The sequence below is a fragment of the Protomyctophum parallelum genome (assembly GCF_964188405.1).
Source record: "Protomyctophum parallelum genome assembly, chromosome: 13".
In the NCBI taxonomy this organism is placed as follows: Eukaryota; Metazoa; Chordata; class Actinopteri; order Myctophiformes; family Myctophidae; genus Protomyctophum; species Protomyctophum parallelum.
This window is the reverse complement of record NC_139708.1, coordinates 46,731,160-46,755,723: the sequence shown is the minus strand read 5'-3', so window position 1 is coordinate 46,755,723 and position 24,564 is coordinate 46,731,160. Positions and strand designations below refer to the sequence as shown.

At 47.0% G+C, this 24,564-nt stretch overlaps 2 protein-coding genes across 5 annotated transcripts in view; one reads left to right on the top strand and one right to left on the bottom strand.

The window, feature by feature from the left end:
- Positions 1–5,784, top strand: part of srebf2 (sterol regulatory element binding transcription factor 2) — a 41,759-nt gene extending 35,975 nt beyond the window's left edge. For 2 of the 4 annotated variants that reach the window (XM_083780786.1, XM_083780785.1), the window contains exons 18-20: positions 431–610; positions 1,467–1,578; positions 3,252–5,784. In XM_083780786.1, the coding sequence (XP_083636912.1) occupies positions 431–610; positions 1,467–1,578; positions 3,252–3,469 (510 nt within the window). In that variant the 3' untranslated portion in view covers positions 3,470–5,784. The remainder of the gene's footprint in view (positions 1–430; positions 611–1,466; positions 1,579–3,251) is intronic. The other 2 variants (XM_083780788.1, XM_083780787.1) reach the window with 1 other exon arrangement.
- Positions 1–24,564, bottom strand: part of LOC310869848 (histone H1-like) — a gene marked incomplete at both ends in the record, with an annotated part of 720,118 nt that overhangs the window by 571,364 nt on the left and 124,190 nt on the right. The window lies entirely within an intron of this gene.

The window sequence follows — 24,564 nt, the reverse complement described above, 5'->3', positions numbered from 1 at the left end:
ATTCTTTTATCCTATATGCATTGTAGTAGTAGTTAGTTTGGTCCATTTACACCTGAGGACGCATATGATTTTATACTTTAGCTGTTGAAAAATAGCAGATCTACAAGCTTGTAGATCTGCTATTTTTGAAAAGTCGTGTGCAAATCTTTGAAATATATATATATATATATATCATATGGAACAACATATTTTCAGATGCAGGTTGGCGGCCAATTACATATAATCTTTGGGGTCGTTGACAGTAGCAGTAGTCATGGAAGATGAATGCTTTATCCTGTGTTTAATGGAATTGAATCATTCTTTGCACACCACAAATTGAGGAAATTAAACGGTACATTCGCTGTACTATAATGCCTTCTATTTCGTTAACACCAGCCTCGACTAAACGACAATTAACAGCCAGGAGTTTATTTTTTATTTTTTTTCCTAGGGGGTGGAGCTTTTGGTGTGTGACCTCCTGTTGACCCTGAGGACCAGCCTATGGCAGCGAGGAGGAGGCGGCGGCAATGGAGAACCTGGCCCCGCCCCTGGATCCCAATTGGCTGGTTTCCAGCGCGACCTGAGTGCGCTGAGAAGGCTTGTGCAGTGCCACAGACAGGCACAACACAAGGTAACAACGTAGGGCTTTTAGTAAATCCACTAGTTCACCTTGCTGGTACTATCCATCCATCCATCTTCAACCGCTTATCCGTAGTCGGGTCGCGGGGGCAACAGATCCACCAGAGAGCTGCAGACTTCCCTCTCCAGAGCAACATTAGTGACTTCCTCCTGTGGGATTCCGAGACGTTCCAAGGCCAGTGAGTGGATGTGTTTCCTCCAACTGCGCCTTGGTCTGCCCCGGGGTCTCCTCCCAGTGGGACGTGCGTCGAGGACCTCCCTAGGGAGGCGCCCGAGAGGCATCCTAACCAGATGCCTGAACCACCTCAGCTGACTCCTTTCCAGGCGAAGGAGCAGCGGTTCTACTCCGGAGTCTCTCTCTCGTGTGACTGAACTTCTCACCCTATCTCTAAGGGAGATGCCAGCCACCCGTCGAAGAAAACTCATTGACCAATATAACCCAAAATAATAGTCAAAATTATTCATATTATTTAATTGGCTTTCACCAGCAAAAACATTTTAAAATAAAAAATGTAAAAAATTCATCAATGAGTTCAATATCAATCAAAAGTGTCTAGTACCTCAAGTCTAGGACAAAAGCCAAATCAAATATGATGTAAAATCTTAACTAAGTCAAAATAAACGTTTTCCTACGCCTTGATTGGATCTCACCAATCTGTCAAATTTACATTTGAGTTAGTCGACTAAAATGTATTTTGGCGGGCCTCGATGCAGTCGTAATGGCTGATTTTACACTTAGCTGATCTACAAGCTGTTCATGGTGATTGGACCACTACATTGAGAGAGAGTTTTAAACGATAGAGAAGTGATGGAGACTACATATATGTGGTGTTCTTGTGTTCTTCCAGGTGTTCCTCCATGAGACCACGGTGAGGCTAATGGCCGGAGCCAGTCCCACGCGGACACACCAGCTGTTGGAGCACAGCCTCCGACGCAGGACGCACAATGCATACACAGCTGGTGAGTAACGCAGGACGCACAACGCATACACAGCTGGTAAGTATTATACACTGACGGACACACAACGCATACACAGCTGGTGAGTAACGCAGGACGCACAACGCATACACAGCTGGTAAGTATTATACACTGACGGACACACAACGCATACACAGCTGGTGAGTAACGCAGGACGCACAACGCATACACAGCTGGTGAGTATTATACACTAACGGACGCACGTGTTCTTGTGCGCTTGCGGTGAGGAGCGCACGCACGCCTTTTTTCTTTTTTTTTACGTCTCCGTGCTGACATACTTTCCCCATGTTGCTTAACGTTATTTATGTATGCTTGTGATAAAACAATGCACGGACAAAACGTGACAAATCTCTCCCGCCCTCTGAGTCAGTAATCTAATGACCGAGCATTCATGAGGCTTAACTAACACACACACGCATGCATGCATGCATGCACACACACACACACGCACGCGCGCACGCACGCGCATATATCTCTGACTGTGATTCAGATCACAACTCCTACACAGCTAATAATAATAGTTATTACGCACACCCCTGTAGAAAGAATCATACAATACACACACACACACACACACCAGCTCTGACACAGTAACAACAGTCCTTTCGAAACTGATAATCTTAAAAGAAAAAAATATATATTTTTAGGACGGAAACCCACACGGCCACGCCCGCGCACACACCTCTGGGATGTAGTTGACCGTGGGAGCTTGTCAGGGACGAGCCAGCGGTGGCCGAACGGTTTGCAGAGCGGTCTCGATACCAGAAGGTCGCCAGTTCGAATCCCCGGACCGGCACGTTAAAATTACCACCGCTGAAGTGCCCTTGAGCAAGGCATTGAACCCCTACCATGAAATGTTCTATGAGCAGGGTGTGGCTGTAAACAAGCATCTCGAGCTTAGTCCACTTCCCTGGGTAAACAAAGAACTTTGCTTTGCTTTGCTTATCCGTTTCCTTGTGGCTATTGCTTAATTTTACACATCGATGTGGAAATTTGAAAAATGGACTCTGTAACTGTGCTGGAGGGCAATGTCAACCTTTACTTTACACACACACACACACACACACACCGTGGCGTGCACAGATGGACACTAGGTGGTGCTAGAGCACCTGCCCTTTGCACTCTAGACAGCAATGTGCCCTTTTGATTATTATTTTTTTGTACAGTGTACACCGTACAGTATGTTGTGGACCATGGTGACATTGATCAATTCTTGATAAAAAAGCTTGTAATATAATATTTATGCCCCAAAATCTAGAAATCTCACACGTGAGATAAATATTCGTAAATAAATCGTAAATAGATATTGTATATACGGTTTCTAAACTGCCCACAGCCGTCCTATGAGAGACACAGACTGAGTAGAAAAAAATCATGCCATTTTTTTCATGATGATTAGTGAGGACCTATAATATGAAGATAGGTTGAAAAGTGGTGAAGTGGTCCTTTAAGGCAACCGGCCGGTTCCACGCACTGCACAAGGTGCCCTTTTTTCACTTGAGCACCGGCCCCTCTAAATGTCTGTGCATGCCACTGCGCGCGCACACACACACACACAGACACGCACGCACACACACACACACAATGTAATAAAGTATTGATTGTATTTGTCCTTTTTCTCCCTCTCTCTCTCCCTTTTTCCCCGGTCTCCTCAGAGGGCGAGTGTGTCCTGGGCGAGCGCGAGAGGGCCCACGCCATCCTGCTGGTGTGTCGCCACCTGCCCCTCCCTCTGCTGACCCCGCCGGGTCACCGCGCCCGCCTGCTGGCCGAGGCCAAGCGCACGTTGGAGCGCGTGGGCGACCGGCGCTCCCTACAGGACTGTCAACAAATCCTCCTGCGCCTAAGTGGAGGCACGACCATCGCTGCCTCATGATCGCAAACACATGCACACGCACGCACGCACACGCACACACACACACACACACACACACACACACACACACAGTTTATCAGATATTAGGGCTAACTACTATAGTGACCAACTCATATCAGTGACCTCTCTGTCTCGCTATATAGAGTGTTGAAGTCCTGACGTCACTCGCTCATCCTCTGGTTCACGGACGTTTTTTTCTCTCTAAGGAGAATAACATGGGGTCGTCTTAAAATCGTCTCATATAAGCATCGTGGTCCAAAAATAAACAAACTGTCTCGGCGTTATTGTCAGGGAGGTGTCTCTGTATCGTTGACGACAGTCAGTCAGTCATATTTGATACAGTCTGTTTCTAGCGAAAATGTAACTCATTCGGCAGCGGTAACATTAGCGTTTTCTCTGTCGGTTGATTCGTCATATCCATACGAGTGAAACGGCCAGCCAGGATGATGTGTTTATTTTTCAAACACAGTTCTTATATGAGTCTAAGATCCCCTGGCCTAATGGGGATTACAATTGCAAATAAAAAAAGTACATGAACCTGTGGACTTGGCGCCCTCTACCGATATTGACGTCAGACTTCGGTGCTCTATCTATTGGATATAGGGTTTACTCATAGACACACACACACACACACACACACACACACACGTCTTATTATTCTTCTCATTCATATGCAAACACAAAGAGATTCAAAACCAATGACGGAAGCAAGGGACCTCTCATTACTGCCGACCTACACGTGGACAGTCAACTCCCACTCCCCCATATTGGACAGTCAACCCCCACTCCCTCATACAGTCAACCCCCACTCCCCCAGGAACATGCACAGAGTCACGTGCAATGGCGTTGTTGCAGTGTAACTACGCCCCCTGTTGGACGGTAACGGTATCACACTTCTTATACTGCTACTGTATAAAAGGAAATAAATCTGGTTATAGACTAGAGCCCCCATAGGGAAAAGGGACCATTCTCTCATTGGCTATTTAAGTTGGTGAATGACACGGAAGGCTTCGGTGCATTCAGACATTGATTTTTTTTTTCTTTTTTTAACCTGCCTGTCCGTTTAGGATGCTGGTGGACAGACTAGCTTGCTTTGTAGCCGTACAGTGCTGAGTAGGGTCTATTTCTATCTACCTCATACACTGTACAATGCCAGCATTGTGCTCTGGGCACGACATGGGCTACCTGAGCACCGCCGTCATCCCACATCAAATGCAAATCGAGTGGCACTTTTTAAACCGATGCGTCAGTGCGGTACGATGTTGTTCTAGCACTAGTTATGCCACGCAGCTTTTGTTTTAGAGTTAGCGCAGTGCGATATGGCTGTTGCTGCCGCCGTGGGCAGTTTTCTGCCTACGACAAAACGAGGAAAGTGTACAGTATCATTTGAGAATTATTGAATTGGAAAATACCGTTTTATTTAAAAAGTGGAAAACGGCCAATTCCGTAGGACTATAGTTACGCACGCGCACAATCACAACCACAATGTAGAGCAGGAACACACACACGCGCGCACACACACACACACACACACGTGATTGTATATAGTTTGTACATAGCCAGATAGAAACAGTGGTCCTAAATAGATTAAAAAGGATGTCCTGCTAGAGAGAAATACACATAAAGGAAAGAAAAAATCAAGTCAAACTGGGTCTAAAATGTTTTTGGAAACTTAATACCAACATTAGTTCAGACGACTATGACCTGTCCAGTGTCCAGGGGAATGGGTATATCAAGTTTAAATTTAAGTTGTTCCCTAGTCATCATGCGAAGGTTTTTCTGGGAAATATAGTCAATGTGTGATGTAAAAAAAGCTCTCAAGCATAATGGCCTTGATATAGTTATTGAGAATTCTTTTATGGTTTTAAATATGCCGTGGGAATCAATGTCCAATTGGCTTCTCCGTTTTATAATGGTCTGTCTGCCTAAACTCCACACTTCTTTTCTCATTCCTTTTGTGTGTTTGTCTTATTTAATGGTTGTTAAATGGTTGTGTAATATTATTTTATTTGTTTTGTTTGAAACTGTCTTTATTACTATTGTTTTATATCGGCAAGTCGGCTAAGGGCAGAATTTGTTTTTGTAAGGAGGTGAAATTTAACAAGAAGTAGTATATTTTATTGAATACAAAACGCCACACATTAAAAAAGACAAAAGTATCCGTTAGATTACCTTGAAAACTGCTTTTATCCACCTTTGACTGTCGTCACAGATTTTATTTTTCCCTGAGACTGCGTGCAAAGCAGACCACAGCATGCCATCTGCAGTGGACGGAACTGTTGCTGTTATTATTATGTTACAGAAATGTCTCTTGTCTTGACGTCCCCCAGATGTGTGTATTATTTTCTGAATTTCTATGTTTCACTTTGATTTTATTTTTTATTTTTTAATAAAACAGATGACGGTGAAGTGCTTTAAATATCCTGTCTCCTGTTTGAGAGGAAATGAACTGAGCACACACACACGCACACAAAGATAATTGAGTATTGTACATGTAATACATCATAAAATTATATTATGGAGAAAGGAAAAGCACCTGGTGGTGGTAACTGGAATGACGGAACAGTGGGGAGACAGAAGGCATAAAGTGCAAATGGTGAAACAAAAACATGATTGACACTTTACTGTGTCATAATTTGAGTGCAAGAAAATAAGGTTTAAGCCAGCTCAACTTTTTTCAACACTCCTTACTGACGGGTGCCATCCCCAGCCTGGATTATACGTTCAGTGCCAGTTATCACCCTCCCCACCCAGTTATCACCCTCCCCACCCAGCTTCCCAATCCTGGCCCACACATGTGTGTTCATGTACTAGTGGGCGGCTGTGGCTCAGGAGGTAGAGCAGGTCGTCCAATGATCCCTGGGTCGGCGGTTCGAATCCCGGCTCCTCCTGTCCCAATGTCAAAGTGTCCTTGGGCAAGACACTGAACCCTACATTGCCTCCAATGAGTCGGTCGGTGTGAGCTTGCCACCATTGGTGTGTGAATGTGGGAAGTGAGGACGCTGGCGTCGACTGTTCACCGCTTCACCTACCAATGTATCAATGAATGAACCATTGTAAAGCGCTTTGAGCACTTGGAAAAGCGCTATAAAAATGCAATTAATTAATTCATTATAGTCACTTGACATAGCTGGATGCACCACGGTGGATTCCAACCCCACAACCTCCGCATTGGTAGGCAGGAACTTTAGCACTGTGTGTCACCCGTGTGTGCCCATAATTCCCTTTTTTTCACGTGTAGGTATAGACTTCTATACACAGGAGGCACCAGGTAACTTAGCAACCACCACTGGACACCTCAGGTCTCCCGAGACATTCCTGTGGATTAATATAGAAAGACAGCAGGCCTGAACACAATAGAAGCCGACCCACTGCTGGGAGTGGCAGCATGTCACACACACACACACACACACACACACACTATTCACACTCCGGAGTTCCTCACGGAACTCTTTTGAATCAAACTGAAAGGAAACAGCTTTGTGAGAAGGGGGGGGGGGGTTTAGAAATAGAAAAACAAGCATATGGTATAAGAGTTAGTATACAGGCCATGCAGAAAAGCACTGAAATACACTTGGATTGCATACTTGTTTGTGACACCAGGCGTTTGACACTGAAGTGTTGCCCACCTGCCCCTGGCAGGTGGAGCTTTCTTTCAGGTTGTGATGCGTCATCCTGTTGAGAGGGTTATCTAATAGTCCAATAAACAGGCTGTACACTTAAAACTAGAAAAAGTGCCCTTCTGGGCACAGGTCTCCACCAGGATTTCTTCCTCAGCCTAGTGGGAATATGCGTGCACAGTTTCATCGCAATCGGACGCTGCGTTGAGGAGTTGTGGCGATTTGTACAAAGCGGGCTACTCCTGAAAACTGTAGGAGCCAATCGTGGCCAATCAGGATGGAATATGAGAAATCAAACAAACCTGTCTTGATCACATGACTATGGAGATCATGTGTACTGATTTGCGTGAAATTTGGATAAAATCTGAAGGAGTAATAGAAAATGTGTTTTACATATGTCGGCCTCCTGGTGGCGCTATAAAGAGCAGATGTGAAAAATTCCAGGCAAAGGTTTTTCCTTGGCCTCTAGGGAGTTGGCATACAAAGTTATCCACAGATCCATGCAGTTAGAGGTAAAAACACTTTTGGGCCAGTTATAGCGCCACCTTGAGGCTGAGTTGAAATTGTTCATGTGGCATTTCGTCCTCGGCCTAGTGGGAATGTGGGTGCACAATTTCACGGAAATCACGCGATGTGTTCATGATTTGCAGCATTTTGTTTGAAACTGAGCACTCCTGTGAACTTTGGAAGCCAATCTTAGCCAATCAGGATGGCGTCTGAGAAATCTGAAAGACCGATTTCGTTGAATGGCTCTAGAGAGACTGTGTACCAATTTGCGTGATGTTTGGACAAAATCTGTAGGTGTACTGTGCAAAAACTTGTTTTGCACAAAGCGGCCTCCTGGTGGCGCTATAACAGGCCGTTCTGGAAAGTTTGGGGCAGAGGTTGATCGTTGGCATCCAGGGAGTGTGTGTGCAAAATTTGGCATCGACCGGGTTAACGGTGGCCGAGATTAGCTCCTCACGGACGGACGGACGGACGGAGTGCAAAACATACTCTCCCCCCATGCCTTCGGCCTGGTGGAGACAATAAGTGTCTGAGCTGAAATCGACATGTAAATATGAAATAAATGCTTAAACATGTAGCTATAGGTGCAAAGACCACAAGTGAACCTTTCATGCCTGTTTTCTCAACTTGCTGTTTCTCTGTAAGACATTGCTCTATAAGCCATATCTCCAAAACTGGTGGGTGAAACTGAACATGACCAATATGTCAATTTGAAGCTATGATTCCCTGCTTTCATATATATTTCATATTGTGGGTGTGCAAAGGTGCAAATTCCCAAAAGATAATTAGTTTATTTACTTATGTAGGGAAAAATGGGAACAAAACGAATGGAAATAATTACACACATATATATGATTATTATTACTACCATAGCCCATAGCCATATAGAAACTCAGACTTTCTTTGTTTAAAAAAGAACCTTGGGGGATTAATAAAGTGACAACTTTTACAATATCTCCATTACCATTATCCAAATTAATTCCTGATGCATTTATGGCCTAAACGGCTTCCCATACTCGACTAAAGAGCCTTGATCCTATAGCCGGGTAGTAGAGCAGCACCATATAGCCAGGCAGGATTGATTGATTATTTTACAGTTTGCAGAATTACAGTACATTTCACTGTACAACTCAATACAATAACTGTTAACTGTGAGTGGACGACACCATAAAGCATTACACTTGTTTACAATAGGGCCCACCATTTTCAATTCATCAAAATTAGACGTACAAATATACACGACAACTATAAATCCGACAATGTTCCATGATTTAAACACTCTCAGAGAACAAATTAACCCTGATTTTACAATATAGATTGGGGGTCCCAGAGATAGAAATACCACTCAATGGGGGTAGCCTAATGCATGTCAAACTAGCCCTAACAATAACCTCACAAAACAACTAGTCGGTGTTGTTGGAAAGTAATCAACGGGGCTCGAACCGGCAAAGTTAAGTTGCTAGGTTTAGAGATAGAGTTCTATATTGTCTATGTAAGCCATGACGTCAGCGTCAGCCGCCCTTCCAGAGCCACTTCCGGACACGTGTACAGTTACGTTAATAATTCTACTCGAGTTGGAAGCATTAAAGACCCATTTAACCCTCATTGGCTTCCTTTCTTTTCCCTTTTTGCTTCCTATATGATGAATTCCTGTTCTGTTCTTTAACTATATAGAATTGTCTATTTGTATGTCTCTAAATGTTTTGATGAATTGAACAATGTGGACCCTGTTGTAAACAAGTGTAATGCTTAATTGGGTCGTCCACTCACAGTTAACAGTCTTTGCATTGAGTTTGTGCTTGAAATGTACTGTAATTCTACAAACTGTTAATAAATATTTCAATCAATCAAACCAGAGCTAGACTACACCATGATATATTATTAGGAGTACAATAACTTTGCATTGTGAATAAAAAGGTATAGCCACAGTGGGGTTGCAGTGTAATGCTTAATTGGGTCGTCCACTCACAGTTAACAGTCTTTGTATTGAGTTTGTGCTTAAAATGTACTGTAAATTCTACAAACCGTTAATAAATATTTCAATCAATCAATCAAAAATGAATCAATGATTGAGAAAAACATCAGCGGGGTTTGAACCCGTGAAGTTACATAAGGTTGTATTGAAAGTCGGGTGTTTAGACCGCTAGACCACTAAGGACATTGCCAGAAAAGGGACTGATGTCTGTATTGACTATTCAAGCCGTGACGTAACCCGCTTCCGGGTCTTACTCAAGAAAGCTCCACGTCATACATTTTCTTTTCTTTACAGTTACATTAATAATAATTATAGTCGAGTTGGAAGCATTAAGACACACTTTAACCCTCAATGGCTTCCTTTCTGAAAAATAACGCTATTGTAAAAAAATAAAAAGATTCACGCGTTCAGAATCATAATAGAAGCGGACGGGACCCGGATGTAACGTAAGGAGGACTACAATAATGACTACAAAGAAAATCGCGGCAAAAGACTCGCGGGCGTGGCCTCACGTCACGTCACACCCGGAAGGAAGTGACGCCCCCCCTCCTCAAATACGGAAGAGACGCGTGGAGGGGGGTTTGCTTCAGTGTTGTTTTGATTCTGCCACGTCACCATGTCCGCCGCCTCGTCGTCGTGTCCGCAGCAAGGTACGTTAAATGTTATTTAATACTTAAACGTTGTTGTTGTTGTTCAAACATCTGTGATCACTTTATATGATGTTAACTTTGTTGTGATGTTTATATATTATGTTCGTGCCGCTTTGTAAAACCGTGTTCCAGTGGCCTAATGGTTACTGTCGGCGCCTAGCAGACAACAAGGCCCGGGTTCGATTCCCCGTCGAGGACTGAGAAGTTAGCTTCATTCTTACCAAACTAAACACAATTGTTTTAGCTTTTCTCGTCGAGGTCCATTATTCAATTCAGTATTTGAGCCTAAAAATGGTGGTCCCGTGGCCGGCTCAGATACTGAATGAATTATGGACCTCCACTTGATGCAAACAAACAGTTGTGTTTGTTAAGAAGAAAAGATACTCGGTCATCGACTGGTAGTCGAACCCGGGCCCGGATGTTCACATAGCATCGATTCTAACCATTCGGCTACTGGATCATGGTTTTGTAAAGTAGTAGAAAGATAATATATGAACACAACAGAGTAGAAACAGAGCATTCTGGGATGCACGCTAGTTCGTTAGCTAGCTAGCTAGCGTGCTGCCGTCGTGAACGTGCACAATGATATAGTCAACGGACCAGCGCGTTCATGTGTTTGGGGCCAGGCTGCAATACCTTCATTCGGCCACTATGTCCATTTCAGCCTCAGGGTTTCCTCTGGGTGCCTTCTCTATTCATAATAATTATACTCTAATGCTCACAATTGTGGTCAGTGGCTCAAATGGGTCTGAGAGGCTAAATGGCCTCAAATGGTGGTCCGTGGCTGAATAAAGAATCGACTAGAGGTGAACAGAGTAGTGTTTAGATGGTTCTGTTATGACTGCATGCTGTAGTGTTTAGAATTTAGATGGTTCTGTTATGACTGCATGTTGTAGTATTTAGATGGTTCTGTTATGACTGCATGTTGTAGTATTTAGATGGTTCTGTTATGACTTCTCCTCTGCATGCTGTAGTGTTTAGATGGTTCTGTTATGACTGCATGTTGTAGTATTTAGATGGTTCTGTTATGACTTCTCCTCTGCATGTTGTAGTGTTTAGATGGTTCTGTTATGACTTCTCCTCTGCATGTTGTAGTGTTTAGATGGTTCTGTTATGACTTCTCCTCTGCATGTTGTAGTGTTTAAGATGGTTCTGTTATGACTTCTCCTCTGCATGCTGTAGTGTTTAGATGATTCTGTTATGACTGCATGTTGTAGTGTTTAGATGGTTCTGTTATGACTGCATGTTGTAGTATTTAGATGGTTCTGCTATGACTTCTCCTCTGCATGCTGTAGTATTTAGATGGTTCTGTTATGACTTCTCCTCTGCATGTTGTAGTATTTAGATGGTTCTGCTATGACTTCTCCTCTGCATGCTGTAGTATTTAGATGGTTCTGTTATGACTTCTCCTCTGCATGTTGTAGTGTTTAAGATGGTTCTGTTATGACTTCTCCTCTGCATGTTGTAGTGTTTAGATTGTTCTGTTATGACTTCTCCTCTGCATGTTGTAGTATTTAGATGGTTCTGTTATGACTTCTCCTCTGCATGTTGTAGTGTTTAGATGGTTCTGTTATGACTTCTCCTCTGCATGTTGTAGTATTTAGATGGTTCTGTTATGACTTCTCCTCTGCATGCTGTAGTGTTTAGATTGTTCTGTTATGACTTCTCCTCTGCATGTTGTAGTGTTTAGATGGTTCTGTTATGACTTCTCCTCTGCATGTTGTAGTGTTTAAGATGGTTCTGTTATGACTTCTCCTCTGCATGCTGTAGTGTTTAGATGATTCTGTTATGACTTCTCCTCTGCATGTTGTAGTGTTTAGATGGTTCTGTTATGACTTCTCCTCTGCATGCTGTAGTGTTTAGATGGTTCTGTTATGACTTCTCCTCTGCATGCTGTAGTGTTTAGATGGTTCTGTTATGACTTCTCCTCTGCATGTTGTAGTGTTTAGATGGTTCTGTTATGACTTCTCCTCTGCATGCTGTAGTGTTTAGATGGTTCTGTTATGACTTCTCCTCTGCATGCTGTAGTATTTAGATGGTTCTGTTATGACTTCTCCTCTGCATGTTGTAGTGTTTAGATGGTTCTGTTATGACTTCTCCTCTGCATGCTGTAGTGTTTAGATGGTTCTGTTATGACTTCTCCTCTGCATGCTGTAGTGTTTAGATGGTTCTGTTATGACTTCTCCTCTGCATGTTGTAGTGTTTAGATGGTTCTGTTATGACTTCTCCTCTGCATGCTGTAGTGTTTAGATGGTTCTGTTATGACTTCTCCTCTGCATGCTGTAGTGTTTAGATGGTTCTGTTATGACTTCTCCTCTGCATGTTGTAGTGTTTAGATGGTTCTGTTATGACTTCTCCTCTGCATGTTGTAGTGTTTAGATGGTTCTGTTATGACTTCTCCTCTGCATGTTGTAGTGTTTAGAATGGGGGTGGGCAACTTTGACGATAGAGACTATATTTCCACTATATTTCCACTCTCACTCCAGAAGGCCACGTTGCATATTACTGTTGTAGCAAAAATAGCCGATGTACAAGCTCAAAACGCGTCGCAGTGCAACGCGTTTGGGGCTTATTGATCAGCTATTTATTTTCCCCAAGACGGTGGATTGTAGTTACAATCTGATACCACTGTGCGATGGTATTCTCCTGTGGGTCGGCGGCAGTGTTGGTTACGACTGTTGGCCACCAGTTGTGATGCAACAGAGTTCGCTGTGACCGTTGTGAATTATGTGTGGCTCCCTGAGGTCCTTGATCGCCATTGGGTCCAACAGTGGTCATTGAAGCGTGCACACACACATGCACACATGCACCTACACACGCACAGGTGCACATGCGTATGCACACCTGGACCTTTAAATGAACAACAACACAAAAACTAAGGCACTGGTGTCGGACTTCTGGTTTACCGGAACGGGGTTCAACTCCCTGCAGTGCCCTGCTCAATGTGTTGTATTTCATTCATTGGTCCATGGTCTCAGAGGTCATTGAGCGGCGCGCTATAGTGCGCGATTCTTCATCATTGTTGAGGATTTTTTTTTAAAGGTGAAAATCAAGGAAAAGCAAAAGGCTATAGTCCATGGTCACGGACCGCATACTGGTCAAGGTCATTTATACTGGTGAAGATCATTTACTAGTCTTATGAAGGTCATTTATACTGCTCAAGGTCATTTACTAGTCTCATGAAGGTAATTTATAATGCCTTCCTGCTGTTATTTGTCATGTTGGTGTTCTCTATATCTTTTCGTCCTGGGCATGACGTTAAACTGTTCCGTTCGAGAGGACCGGCGACCCTCGAATGTAAACAGCCACGAAAGGAAACTATGTGTGTGTGAGGTGTTCTATCATTTCATTCCAGTACTACTACTTTGGGTAGTGGCTGGACGTTTGTGTAGATATTGAAAAGGAGGGGGCGAGCAGGCTACCTTGTGGTAGGCCGTTCTTTTGGGCTTTCCATTTACTCCTCTGGTCATTTAACTGGACATAGAAGCGCCTGTTGTTGAGGAGGCTTTTCCCGACCATTGTGCGGTGTTGGACAGTGTCATAGGCAGCAGAGAGATCTCTGAATGCTGCTCCAGTTATTTGTTTTCCCTCAAACCCATCCTCCATGTGTTGGGTGAGGTTGAGCTCTGTCCAGCACAGGAGCGGCCAGGACGGAAACCAGCTTGGTCTTTAGTCAGCTTGGTGTCTGTGAGTGGTATGAGGCGTTGGAGTAGCAGCCTCTCTTGTAGGTGATGCAGAGGAGGGAAATGGGTCGGTAGCTCTTTGGGGGTAATGGGTCTTTGCCAGGTTTGGGGATTGCAACCACTTTGGCCTTTCTCCAGACAGAAGGGATGGTTTTCTGTGCCATGCATTTATTCAGTATCCCCACGAGCCAGGTCTTTGCGTTAGGTCCCAGGTGCTGTATCATTTCTGCCAGTATGTCATCAATCCCTGCTGCTTTTCCGGGTTTCAACTTTCCCATTGCAGTTTCGAGTTCTTCTAGGTCGAAGGGTTTGGTTTGAGGGCTGGCTGATTGAGGTTGGTCTGATACCACTGTGTGATGGTATTCTCCTGTGGGTCGGTGGCGGTGTTGGTCACAACTGGTGGCCAACAGTCGTAACCAACACCGCCACCGACCCACATAGAATACCATCGCACAGTGGTATCAGACCAACCACAATCAGCCAGTCCTCAAACCAAACCCTTCGTCCTAGAAGAACTTGAAACTGCAATGGGAAAGTTGAAACCCGGAAAAGCAGCAGGGATTGATGACATGCTGGAAGAAATGATACAGCACCTGGGACCTAGCGCAAAGACCTGGCTTGTGGGGATGCTGAACACGTGCATGGCACAGAAAACCATCCCTTCTGTCTGGAGAAAGGCCAAAGTGGTTGCAATCCCTAAACCTGGCAAAGACCCATTATCCCCGAAGAGCTACCGACCCATTTCCTTCCTCTGCATCACCTACAAGCTCTATGAGAGGCACTAACATTTCTGAACAGACTATATTTACATCAATATGTCTGGGTCCCCACCTACTCACTCAGGGTTGACGTGTCACACCTGCAGTGATGGGAGGGGCACCAAAATGTGGTGTTTTGATTGGTTGATGGGGGCACTCCCTTAGTATAAAAGTGTATGTTTTGTGTACACATGACCTGATGAAGATCAAATAGATCGAAACGTTGTCAGTATTTCAATACAGAACGTTTTATTTACACCTGTGATGTGCGGGCTCCATCCAATACCTACACCAGTTGTGATGCAACAGAGTTTGCTGTGACCGTTGTGAATTATGGGTGGTGTGGTCTTTGCCAAGACGGTGGATTGTGGCTCATGCCTTTCTGCTGTTATTTGTCATGTTGGTGTTCTCTATATCTTTTCGTCCTGGGCATGACGTTAAACTGTTCCGTTCGAGAGGACCGGCGACCCTCCAATGTAAACAGCCACGAAAGGAAACTATGTGTGTGTGAGGTGTTCTATCATTTCATTCCAGTACTACTACTTTGGGTAGTGGCTGGACGTTTGTGTAGATATTGAAAAGGAGGGGGCGAGCAGGCTACCTTGTGGTAGGCCGTTCTTTTGGGCTTTCCATTTACTCCTCTGGTCATTTAACTGGACATAGAAGCGCATGTTGTTGAGGAGGCTTTTCCTGACCATTGTGCGGTGTTGGACAGTGTCATAGGCAGCAGAGAGATCTCTGAATGCTGCTCCAGTTATTTGTTTTCCCTCAAACCCATCCTCAATGTGTTGGGTGAGGTTGAGCTCTGTCCAGCACAGGAGCGGCCAGGACGGAAACCAGCTTGGTCTTTAGTCAGCTTGGTGTCTATGAGTGGTATGAGGCGTTGGAGTAGCAGCCTCTCTTGTAGGTGATGCAGAGGAGTGAAATGGGTCGGTAGCTCTTTGGGGATGATGGGTCTTTGCCAGGTTTGGGGATTGCAACCACTTTGGCCTTTCTCCAGACAGAAGGGATGGTTTTCTGTGCCATGCATTTATTCAGTATCCCCACAAGCCAGGTCTTTGCGTTAGGTCCTAGGTGCTGTATCATTTCTGCCAGTATGTCATCAACCCCTGCTGCTTTTCCGGGTTTCAACTTTCCCATTGCAGTTTCGAGTTCTTCTAGGTCGAAGGGTTCGGTTTGAGGGCTGGCTGTTTGAGGTTGGTCTGATACCACTGTGTGATGGTATTCTCCTGTGGGTCGGTGGCGGTGTTGGTCACAACTGGTGGCCAACAGTCGTAACCAACACCGCCACCGACCCACATAGAATACCATCGCACAGTGGTATCAGACCAACCACAATCAGCCAGTCCTCAAACCAAACCCTTCGACCTAGAAGAACTTGAAACTGCAATGGGAAAGTTGAAACCCGGAAAAGCAGCAGGGATTGATGACATACTGGAAGAAATGATACAGCACCTGGGACCTAGCGCAAAGACCTGGCTTGTGGGGATGCTGAACACGTGCATGGCACAGAAAACCATCCCTTCTGTCTGGAGAAAGGCCAAAGTGGTTGCAATCCCTAAACCTGGCAAAGACCCATTATCCCCGAAGAGCTACCGACCCATTTCCTTCCTCTGCATCACCTACAAGCTCTATGAGAGGCACTAACATTTCTGAACAGACTATATTTACATCAATATGTCTGGGTCCCCACCTACTCACTCAGGGTTGACGTGTCACACCTGCAGTGATGGGAGGGGCACCAAAATGTGGTGTTTTGATTGGTTGATGGGGGCACTCCCTTAGTATAAAAGTGTATGTTTTGTGTACACATGACCTGATGAAGATCAAATAGATCGAAACGTTGTCAGTATTTCAATACAGAACGTTTTTTTTACACCTGTGATGTGCGGGCTCCATCCAATACCTACACCAGTTGTGATGCAACAGAGTTTGCTGTGACCGTTGTGAATTATGGGTGGTGTGGTCTTTGCCAAGACGGTGGATTGTGGCTCATGCCTTCCTGCTGTTATTTGTCATGTTGGTGTTCTCTATATCTTTTCGTCCTGGGCATGACGTTAAACTGTTCCGTTCGAGAGGACCGGCAACCCTCGAATGTAAACGGGAGTAGCAGCCTCTCTTGTAGGTGATGCAGAGGAGGGAAATGGGTCGGTAGCTCTTTGGGGATGATGGGTCTTTGCCAGGTTTGGGGATTGCAACCACTTTGGCCTTTCTCCAGACAGAAGGGATGGTTTTCTGTGCCATGCATGTATTCAGTATCCCCACTAGCCAGGTCTTTGTGTTAGGTCCCAGGTGCTGTATCATTTCTGCCAGTATGTCATCAATCCCTGCTGCTTTTCCGGGTTTCAACTTTCCCATTGCAGTTTTGAGTTCTTCTAGGTCGAAGGGTTTGGTTTGAGGGCTGGCTGATTGAGGTTGGTCTGATACCACTGTGCGATGGTATTCTCCTGTGGGTCGGTGGCGGTTTTTCGCGTCTCGGTTCCTCAGGTGCAAGCTGCATAGTTGGGTTTGTGTGTGTCTTTCTTTTTCTGTCTTTCTTTCTTAGGACGGAGATCAAGGTAGACGCCGTTGGAAGGCTCAACACAAGCCGATGCCCCTAGAGATCCATCCCAAAGCTTCCCTCAGGGAGTTCAGCAAGCCAGCTAGCCAGCAAGCCTGCCCAGTCAGCGAACGCAGCCAGTCAGCTCCGCCAGTCAGCCAGTGTAGAAAGTCAGGCTGCCAAGCCAGAGCATATCAGCCCTTGCAGTCAGCCACTGCAGCCATACCAGCCTTGCTCAGCCAGCTCAGCCAGGCCTCTCTCGAGGCCTGGCTCTCTGTCTGCCTGGCCCGGTCTGCCCTGCCCTGCCTTGCAGCAACAGAACCAGCCTTTCTGGCAAGCCAGCCAGCTCAGAATGCGAGCTGAGCAAGCCAGTGCAGCAGCAAGCCCAGACTAGGTTACCGCAGCCTTACTGTGCAGCCACAGCCACTCAGCCAAGACCAGCAGGAGCTGGCCAGGCTCCAACCCTTGCAGCGCAGCCTTAGGCCGGATAGTCCCCCTGCCTGCACTTTGTTGCCTTCCTGGCCTGTCTGCCTGCCTAGGCGCCTCGGTCTTCCTGTCTGTCTGCCTTGGCCTGCCTGTCTGAAACTGGTTTAGACTAACTGCGTGCTTGCCAGCTGCGTTGGCTTGCTGAGCTCGTATTCTGAGCTGGCTGGCTTGCTAGCGAGGCTGGTTCTGTTGCTGCAAGGCAGGGCAGGGCAGACCGGGCCAGGCAGACAGAGAGCCAGGCCTCGAGAGAGGCCTGGCTGAGCTGACTGAGCAAGGCTGGTATGGCTGCAATGGCGGACTGCAAGGGCTGATATGCTCTGGCTTGTCAGCCTGACTTTCTACACTGGCTGACTGGCGGAGCTGGATGGCTGCGTTGGCTGACTGGGCGGGCTTGCTGGCTAGCTGGCTTGCTGGGCTCCCTGAGGGAAGCTTTGGGATGGATCTCTAGGGGCATCGGCTTGTGTTGAGCCTTCCAACGGCGTCTACCTTGATCTTCATCCTAAGAAAGACAGACAGAAAAAGAAAGACACACACAAAGTCAACTATGCAGTTTCCACATGAGGAAGGCAGGCAGGAAGGCAGGCAGGCACGCAGGCAGGCACAAGCTGCCTGCGTGCTTGCTTCGCCCTCCAGTTGCTGCTCCAGTTATTTGTTTTCCCTCAAACCCATCCTCAATGTGTTGGGTGAGGTTGAGCTCTGTCCAGCACAGGACGGGACGGAAACCAGCTTGGTCTTTAGTCAGCTTGGTGTCTATGAGTGGTATGAGGCGTTGGAGTAGCAGCCTCTCTTGTAGGTGATGCAGAGGAGGGAAATGGGTCGGTAGCTCTTTGAGGATGATGGGTCTTTGCCAGGTTTGGGGATTGCAACCACTTTGACCTTTCTCCAGACAGAAGGGATGGTTTTCTGTGCCATGCATGTGTTCAGCATCCCCACGAGCCAGGTCTTTGCGTTAGGTTCCAGGTGCTGTATAATTTCTGCCAGTATGTCATCAATCCCTGCTGCTTTTCCGGGTTTCGAGTTCTTCTAGGTCGAATGGTTTGGTTTGAGGGCTGGCTGATTGTGGTTGGTCTTATACCACTGTGCGATGGTATTCTCCTGTGGGTCGGCGGCGGTGTTGGTTACGACTGTTGGCCACCAGTTGTGATGCAACAGAGTTTGCTGTGACCGTTGTGAATTATGGGTGGCTCCCTGAGGTCCTTGATCGCCATTGGGTCCAACAGTGGTCATTGAAGCGTGCACACACACATGCACACATGCACCTACACACGCACAGGCGCACATGCGTATGCACACCTGGACCTTTAAATGAACAACAACACAAAAACTAAGGCACTGGTGTCGGACTTCTGGTTTACCGGAACGGGGTTCAACTCCCTGCAGTGCCCTGCTCAATGTGTTGTATTTCATTCATTGGTCCATGGTCTCAGGTCATTGAGCGGCGCGCTATAGTGCGCGATTCTTCATCATTGTTGAGGATTTTTTAAAGGTGAAAATCAAGGAAAAGCAAAAGGCTATAGTCCATGGTCACGGACCGCATACTGGTCAAGGTCATTTATACTGGTGAAGATCATTTACTAGTCTTATAAAGGTCATTTATACTGGTCAAGGTCATTTACTAGTCTCATGAAGGTCATGTATACTGGTCACAGTCATATACTGGTCACGGTCATTTCTACTGGTGAAGGTCATTTATACTGGTCAAGGTCATTTGTACTTGTCAAGGTAATTTATACTGGTCAAGGTCATTTACTAGTCTTATTGAAGGTAATTTATACTGCTCAAGGTCATTGATATTGGTCAAGGTCATTAAGTGGCACGCTATAGTGCACGATTCTTCATCATTGTTGAGGATTTGAAAAAAGGTTAAATCGCAGAAAAGCGAAAGGCTAAAGTCCATGGTCACGGAGGGCATACTATAGTATGTTGTTTTTCTTTTTTTGGTGGTGTGCGGGCTCCATCCAATAACTACACCAGTTGTGATGCAATAGAGTTTGCTGTGACCGTTGTGAATTATGGGTGGTGTGGTCTTTGCCAAGACGGTGGATTGTGGCTCATGCCTTCCTGCTGTTATTTGTCATGTTGGTGTTCTCTATATCTTTTCGTCCTGGGCATGACGTTAAACTGTTCCGTTCGAGAGGACCGGCAACCCTCGAATGTAAAAAGGAGTAGCAGCCTCTCTTGTAGGTGATGCAGAGGAGGGAAATGGGTCGGTAGCTCTTTGGGGATGATGGGTCTTTGCCAGGTTTGGGGATTGCAACCACTTTGGCCTTTCTCCAGACAGAAGGGATGGTTTTCTGTGCCATGCATGTATTCAGTATCCCCACGAGCCAGGTCTTTGTGTTAGGTCCCAGGTGCTGTATCATTTCTGCCAGTATGTCATCAATCCCTGCTGCTTTTCCGGGTTTCAACTTTCCCATTGCAGTTTCGAGTTCTTCTAGGTCGAAGGGTTTGGTTTGAGGGCTGGCTGATTGAGGTTGGTCTGATACCACTGTGCGATGGTATTCTCCTGTGGGTCGGTGGCGGTTTTTCGCGTCTCGGTTCCTCAGGTGCAAGCTGCATAGTTGGGTTTGTGTGTGTCTTTCTTTTTCTGTCTTTCTTTCTTAGGACGGAGATCAAGGTAGACGCCGTTGGAAGGCTCAACACAAGCCGATGCCCCTAGAGATCCATCCCAAAGCTTCCCTCAGGGAGTTCAGCAAGCCAGCTAGCCAGCAAGCCTGCCCAGTCAGCGAATGCAGCCAGTCAGCTCCGCCAGTCAGCCAGTGTAGAAAGTCAGGCTGCCAAGCCAGAGCATATCAGCCCTTGCAGTCAGCCACTGCAGCCATACCAGCCTTGCTCAGCCAGCTCAGCCAGGCCTCTCTCGAGGCCTGGCTCTCTGTCTGCCTGGCCCGGTCGGCCCTGCCCTGCCTTGCAGCAACAGAACCAGCCTTTCTGGCAAGCCAGCCAGCTCAGAATGCGAGCTGAGCAAGCCAGTGCAGCAACAAGCCCAGACTAGGTTACCGCAGCCTTACTGTGCAGCCACAGCCACTCAGCCAAGACCAGCAGGAGCTGGCCAGGCTCCAACCCTTGCAGCGCAGCCTTAGGCCGGATAGTCCCCCTGCCTGCACTTTGTTGCCTTCCTGGCCTGTCTGCCTGCCTAGGCGCCTCGGTCTTCCTGTCTGTCTGCCTTGGCCTGCCTGTCTGAAACTGGTTTAGACTAACTGCGTGCTTGCCAGCTGCGTTGGCTTGCTGAGCTCGTATTCTGAGCTGGCTGGCTTGCTAGCAAGGCTGGTTCTGTTGCTGCAAGGCAGGGCAGGGCAGACCGGGCCAGGCAGACAGAGAGCCAGGCCTCGAGAGAGGCCTGGCTGAGCTGACTGAGCAAGGCTGGTATGGCTGCAATGGCGGACTGCAAGGGCTGATATGCTCTGGCTTGTCAGCCTGACTTTCTACACTGGCTGACTGGCGGAGCTGGATGGCTGCGTTGGCTGACTGGGCGGGCTTGCTGGCTAGCTGGCTTGCTGGGCTCCCTGAGGGAAGCTTTGGGATGGATCTCTAGGGGCATCGGCTTGTGTTGAGCCTTCCAACGGCGTCTACCTTGATCTTCATCCTAAGAAAGACAGACAGAAAAAGAAAGACACACACAAAGTCAACTATGCAGTTTCCACATGAGGAAGGCAGGCAGGAAGGCAGGCAGGCACGCAGGCAGGCACAAGCTGCCTGCGTGCTTGCTTCGCCCTCCAGTTGCTGCTCCAGTTATTTGTTTTCCCTCAAACCCATCCTCAATGTGTTGGGTGGTGGTTGAGCTCTGTCCAGCACAGGACGGGACGGAAACCAGCTTGGTCTTTAGTCAGCTTGGTGTCTATGAGTGGTATGAGGCGTTGGAGTAGCAGCCTCTCTTGTAGGTGATGCAGAGGAGGGAAATGGGTCGGTAGCTCTTTGAGGATGATGGGTCTTTGCCAGGTTTGGGGATTGCAACCACTTTGACCTTTCTCCAGACAGAAGGGATGGTTTTCTGTGCCATGCATGTGTTCAGCATCCCCACGAGCCAGGTCTTTGCGTTAGGTTCCAGGTGCTGTATAATTTCTGCCAGTATGTCATCAATCCCTGCTGCTTTTCCGGGTTTCGAGTTCTTCTAGGTCGAATGGTTTGGTTTGAGGGCTGGCTGATTGTGGGGTGTGAGGTGTTCTCTATCATTTAATTCCAGACTTTCCTTCGTTCATTCCCAACTTCACTGTCTATCTCCTGTGTTCTCCATTCATCTTGAGCGATACACAGTTGTCTGATGTGCGGGGGGAGGTGCCGGCTAGTGCATAAAGGCACGGGACAGGTGTTGTCTTGACGCATCCCGTGTTGATGCGACAGGTGTCATTTAGGGCTGTGTCGACCAATTTGGTGTGACGTGATCGGCTCCAGCTTGAGCAGGCATACTCTGCTGTAGAGAAAGACAGGGCCATGGCAGTTGCACGGATTGTTTGTGGGTCTGCGCCCTTCTTGGAGTTCACTAGTTTTCACAGGATGTTATTGTGGGTGTTGACCGTGGCTTTTGTGTTCTCCAGGTGTTTTTTGAAGAAGAGTGTCCTGTCCAGTGTAACTCCAAGATACATGGGGTGGGTATGGTTGGAGAGTTTGTGACCATCCCAAGTGACGCTCAGTTCTTTTTTCGCGTCTCGGTTCCTCAGGTGGAAGCTGCATAGTTGGGTTTGTGTGTGTCTTTCTTTTTCTGTCTTTCTTTCTTAGGACGGAGATCAAGGTAGACGCCGTTGGAAGGCTCAACACAAGCCGATGCCCCTAGAGATCCATCCCAAAGCTTCCCTCAGGGAGCCCAGCAAGCCAGCTAGCCAGCAAGCCTGCCCAGTCAGCGAACGCAGCCAGTCAGCTCCGCCAGTCAGCCAGTGTAGAAAGTCAGGCTGCCAAGCCAGAGCATATCAGCCCTTGCAGTCAGCCACTGCAGCCATACCAGCCTTGCTCAGTCAGCTCTCTGTCTCTCTGTCTGCCTGGCCCAGTCTGCTCCGCCCTGCCTTGCAGCAACAGAACCAGCCTTTCTGGCAAGCCAGCAGGCTCAGAATGCGAGCTGAGCAAGCCAGTGCAGCAACAAGCCCAGACTAGGTTACTGCAGCCTTACTGTGCAGCCACAGCCACTCAGCCCAGACCAGCAGGAGCAAGCCAGGCTCCAACCCTTGCAGCGCAGCCTTAGGCCGGATAGTCCCCCTGCCTGCACTTTGTTGCCTTCCTGGCCTGTCTGCCTGCCTAGGCGCCTCGGTCTTCCTGTCTGTCTGCCTTGGCCTGCCTGTCTGAAACTGGTTTAGACTAACTGCGTGCTTGCCAGCTGCGCTGGCTTGCTGAGCTCGTATTCTGAGCTGGCTGGCTTGCTAGCAAGGCTCGTTCTGTTGCTGCAAGGCAGGGCAGGGCAGACCGGGCCAGGCAGACAGAGAGCCAGGCCTCGAGAGAGGCCTGGCTGAGCTGACTGAGCAAGGCTGGTATGGCTGCAATGGCTGACTGCAAGGGCTGATATGCTCTGGCTTGACAGCCTGACTTTCTACACTGGCTGACTGGCGGAGCTGGCTGGCTGCATTGGCTGACTGGGCGGGCTTGCTGGCTAGCTGGCTTGCTGGGCTGCCTGAGGGAAGCTTTGGGATGCATCTCTAGGGGCATCAGCTTGTGTTGAGCCTTCCAACGGCGTCTACCTTGATCTTCGTCCTAAGAAAGAAAGACAGAAAAAGAAAGACACACACAAACTCAACTACGCAGCTTCCACATGAGGAAGGCAGGCAGGAAGGCAGGCACAAGCTGCCTGTGTGATTGCTTCGCCCAGTTGCTGCTCCAGTTATTTGTTTTCCCTCAAACCCATCCTCAATGTGTTGGGTGAGGTTGAGCTCTGCTTGGTCTTTAGTCAGCTTGGTGTCTATGAGTGGCATGAGGCGTTGGAGTAGCAGCCTCTCTTGTAGGTGATGCAGAGGAGGGAAATGGGTCGGTAGCTCTTTGGGGATGATGGGTCTTTGCCAGGTTTAGGGATTGCAACCACTTTGGCCTTTTTCCAGACAGAAGGGATTGTTTTCTGTGCCATGCATGTATTCAGCATCCCCACGAGCCAGGTCTTTGCGTTAGGTTCCAGGTGCTGTATCATTTCTGCCAGTATGTCATTTGATGCGTATGCACACCTGGACCTGTAAATGAACAACAACACAAAAACTAAGGCACTGGTGTCGGACTTCTGGTTTACCGGAACGGGGTTCAACTCCCTGCAGTGCCCTGCTCAATGTGTTGTATTTCATTCATTGGTCCATGGTCTCAGAGGTCATTGAGCGGCGCACTATAGTGCGCGATTCTTCATCATTGTTGAGGATTTTTTAAAGGTGAAAATCAAGGAAAAGCAAAAGGCTATAGTCCATGGTCACGGACCGCATACTGGTCAAGGTCATTTATACTGGTGAAGATAATTTACTAGTCTTATGAATGTCATTTATACTGGTCAAGGTCATTTACTAGTCTCATGAAGGTAATTTATACTGGACACAGTCATATACTGGTCACGGTTATTTATACTGGTGAAGTTCATTTATACTGGTCAAGGTCATTTGTACTTGTCAAGGTCATTTATACTGGTCAAGGTCATTTACTAGTCTTATTGAAGGTCATTTATTCTGCTCAAGGTCATTAAGTGGCACGCTATAGTGCGCGATTCTTCATCATTGTTGAGGATTTGAAAAAAGGTTAAATCGCAGAAAAGCTAAAGGCTATAGTCCATGGTCACGGAGGGCATACTATAGTATGTTGTTTTTCACGATTTCGGAGGATTTGAAAAATCACGGAAAAGCGAAAGGCTATAGTCTCGGAGGGCATAAAAAAATGTGTGGTGCTATACAGGCCGTTCTGGAAAATTTGGGCAGAGGTTCATCGTTGG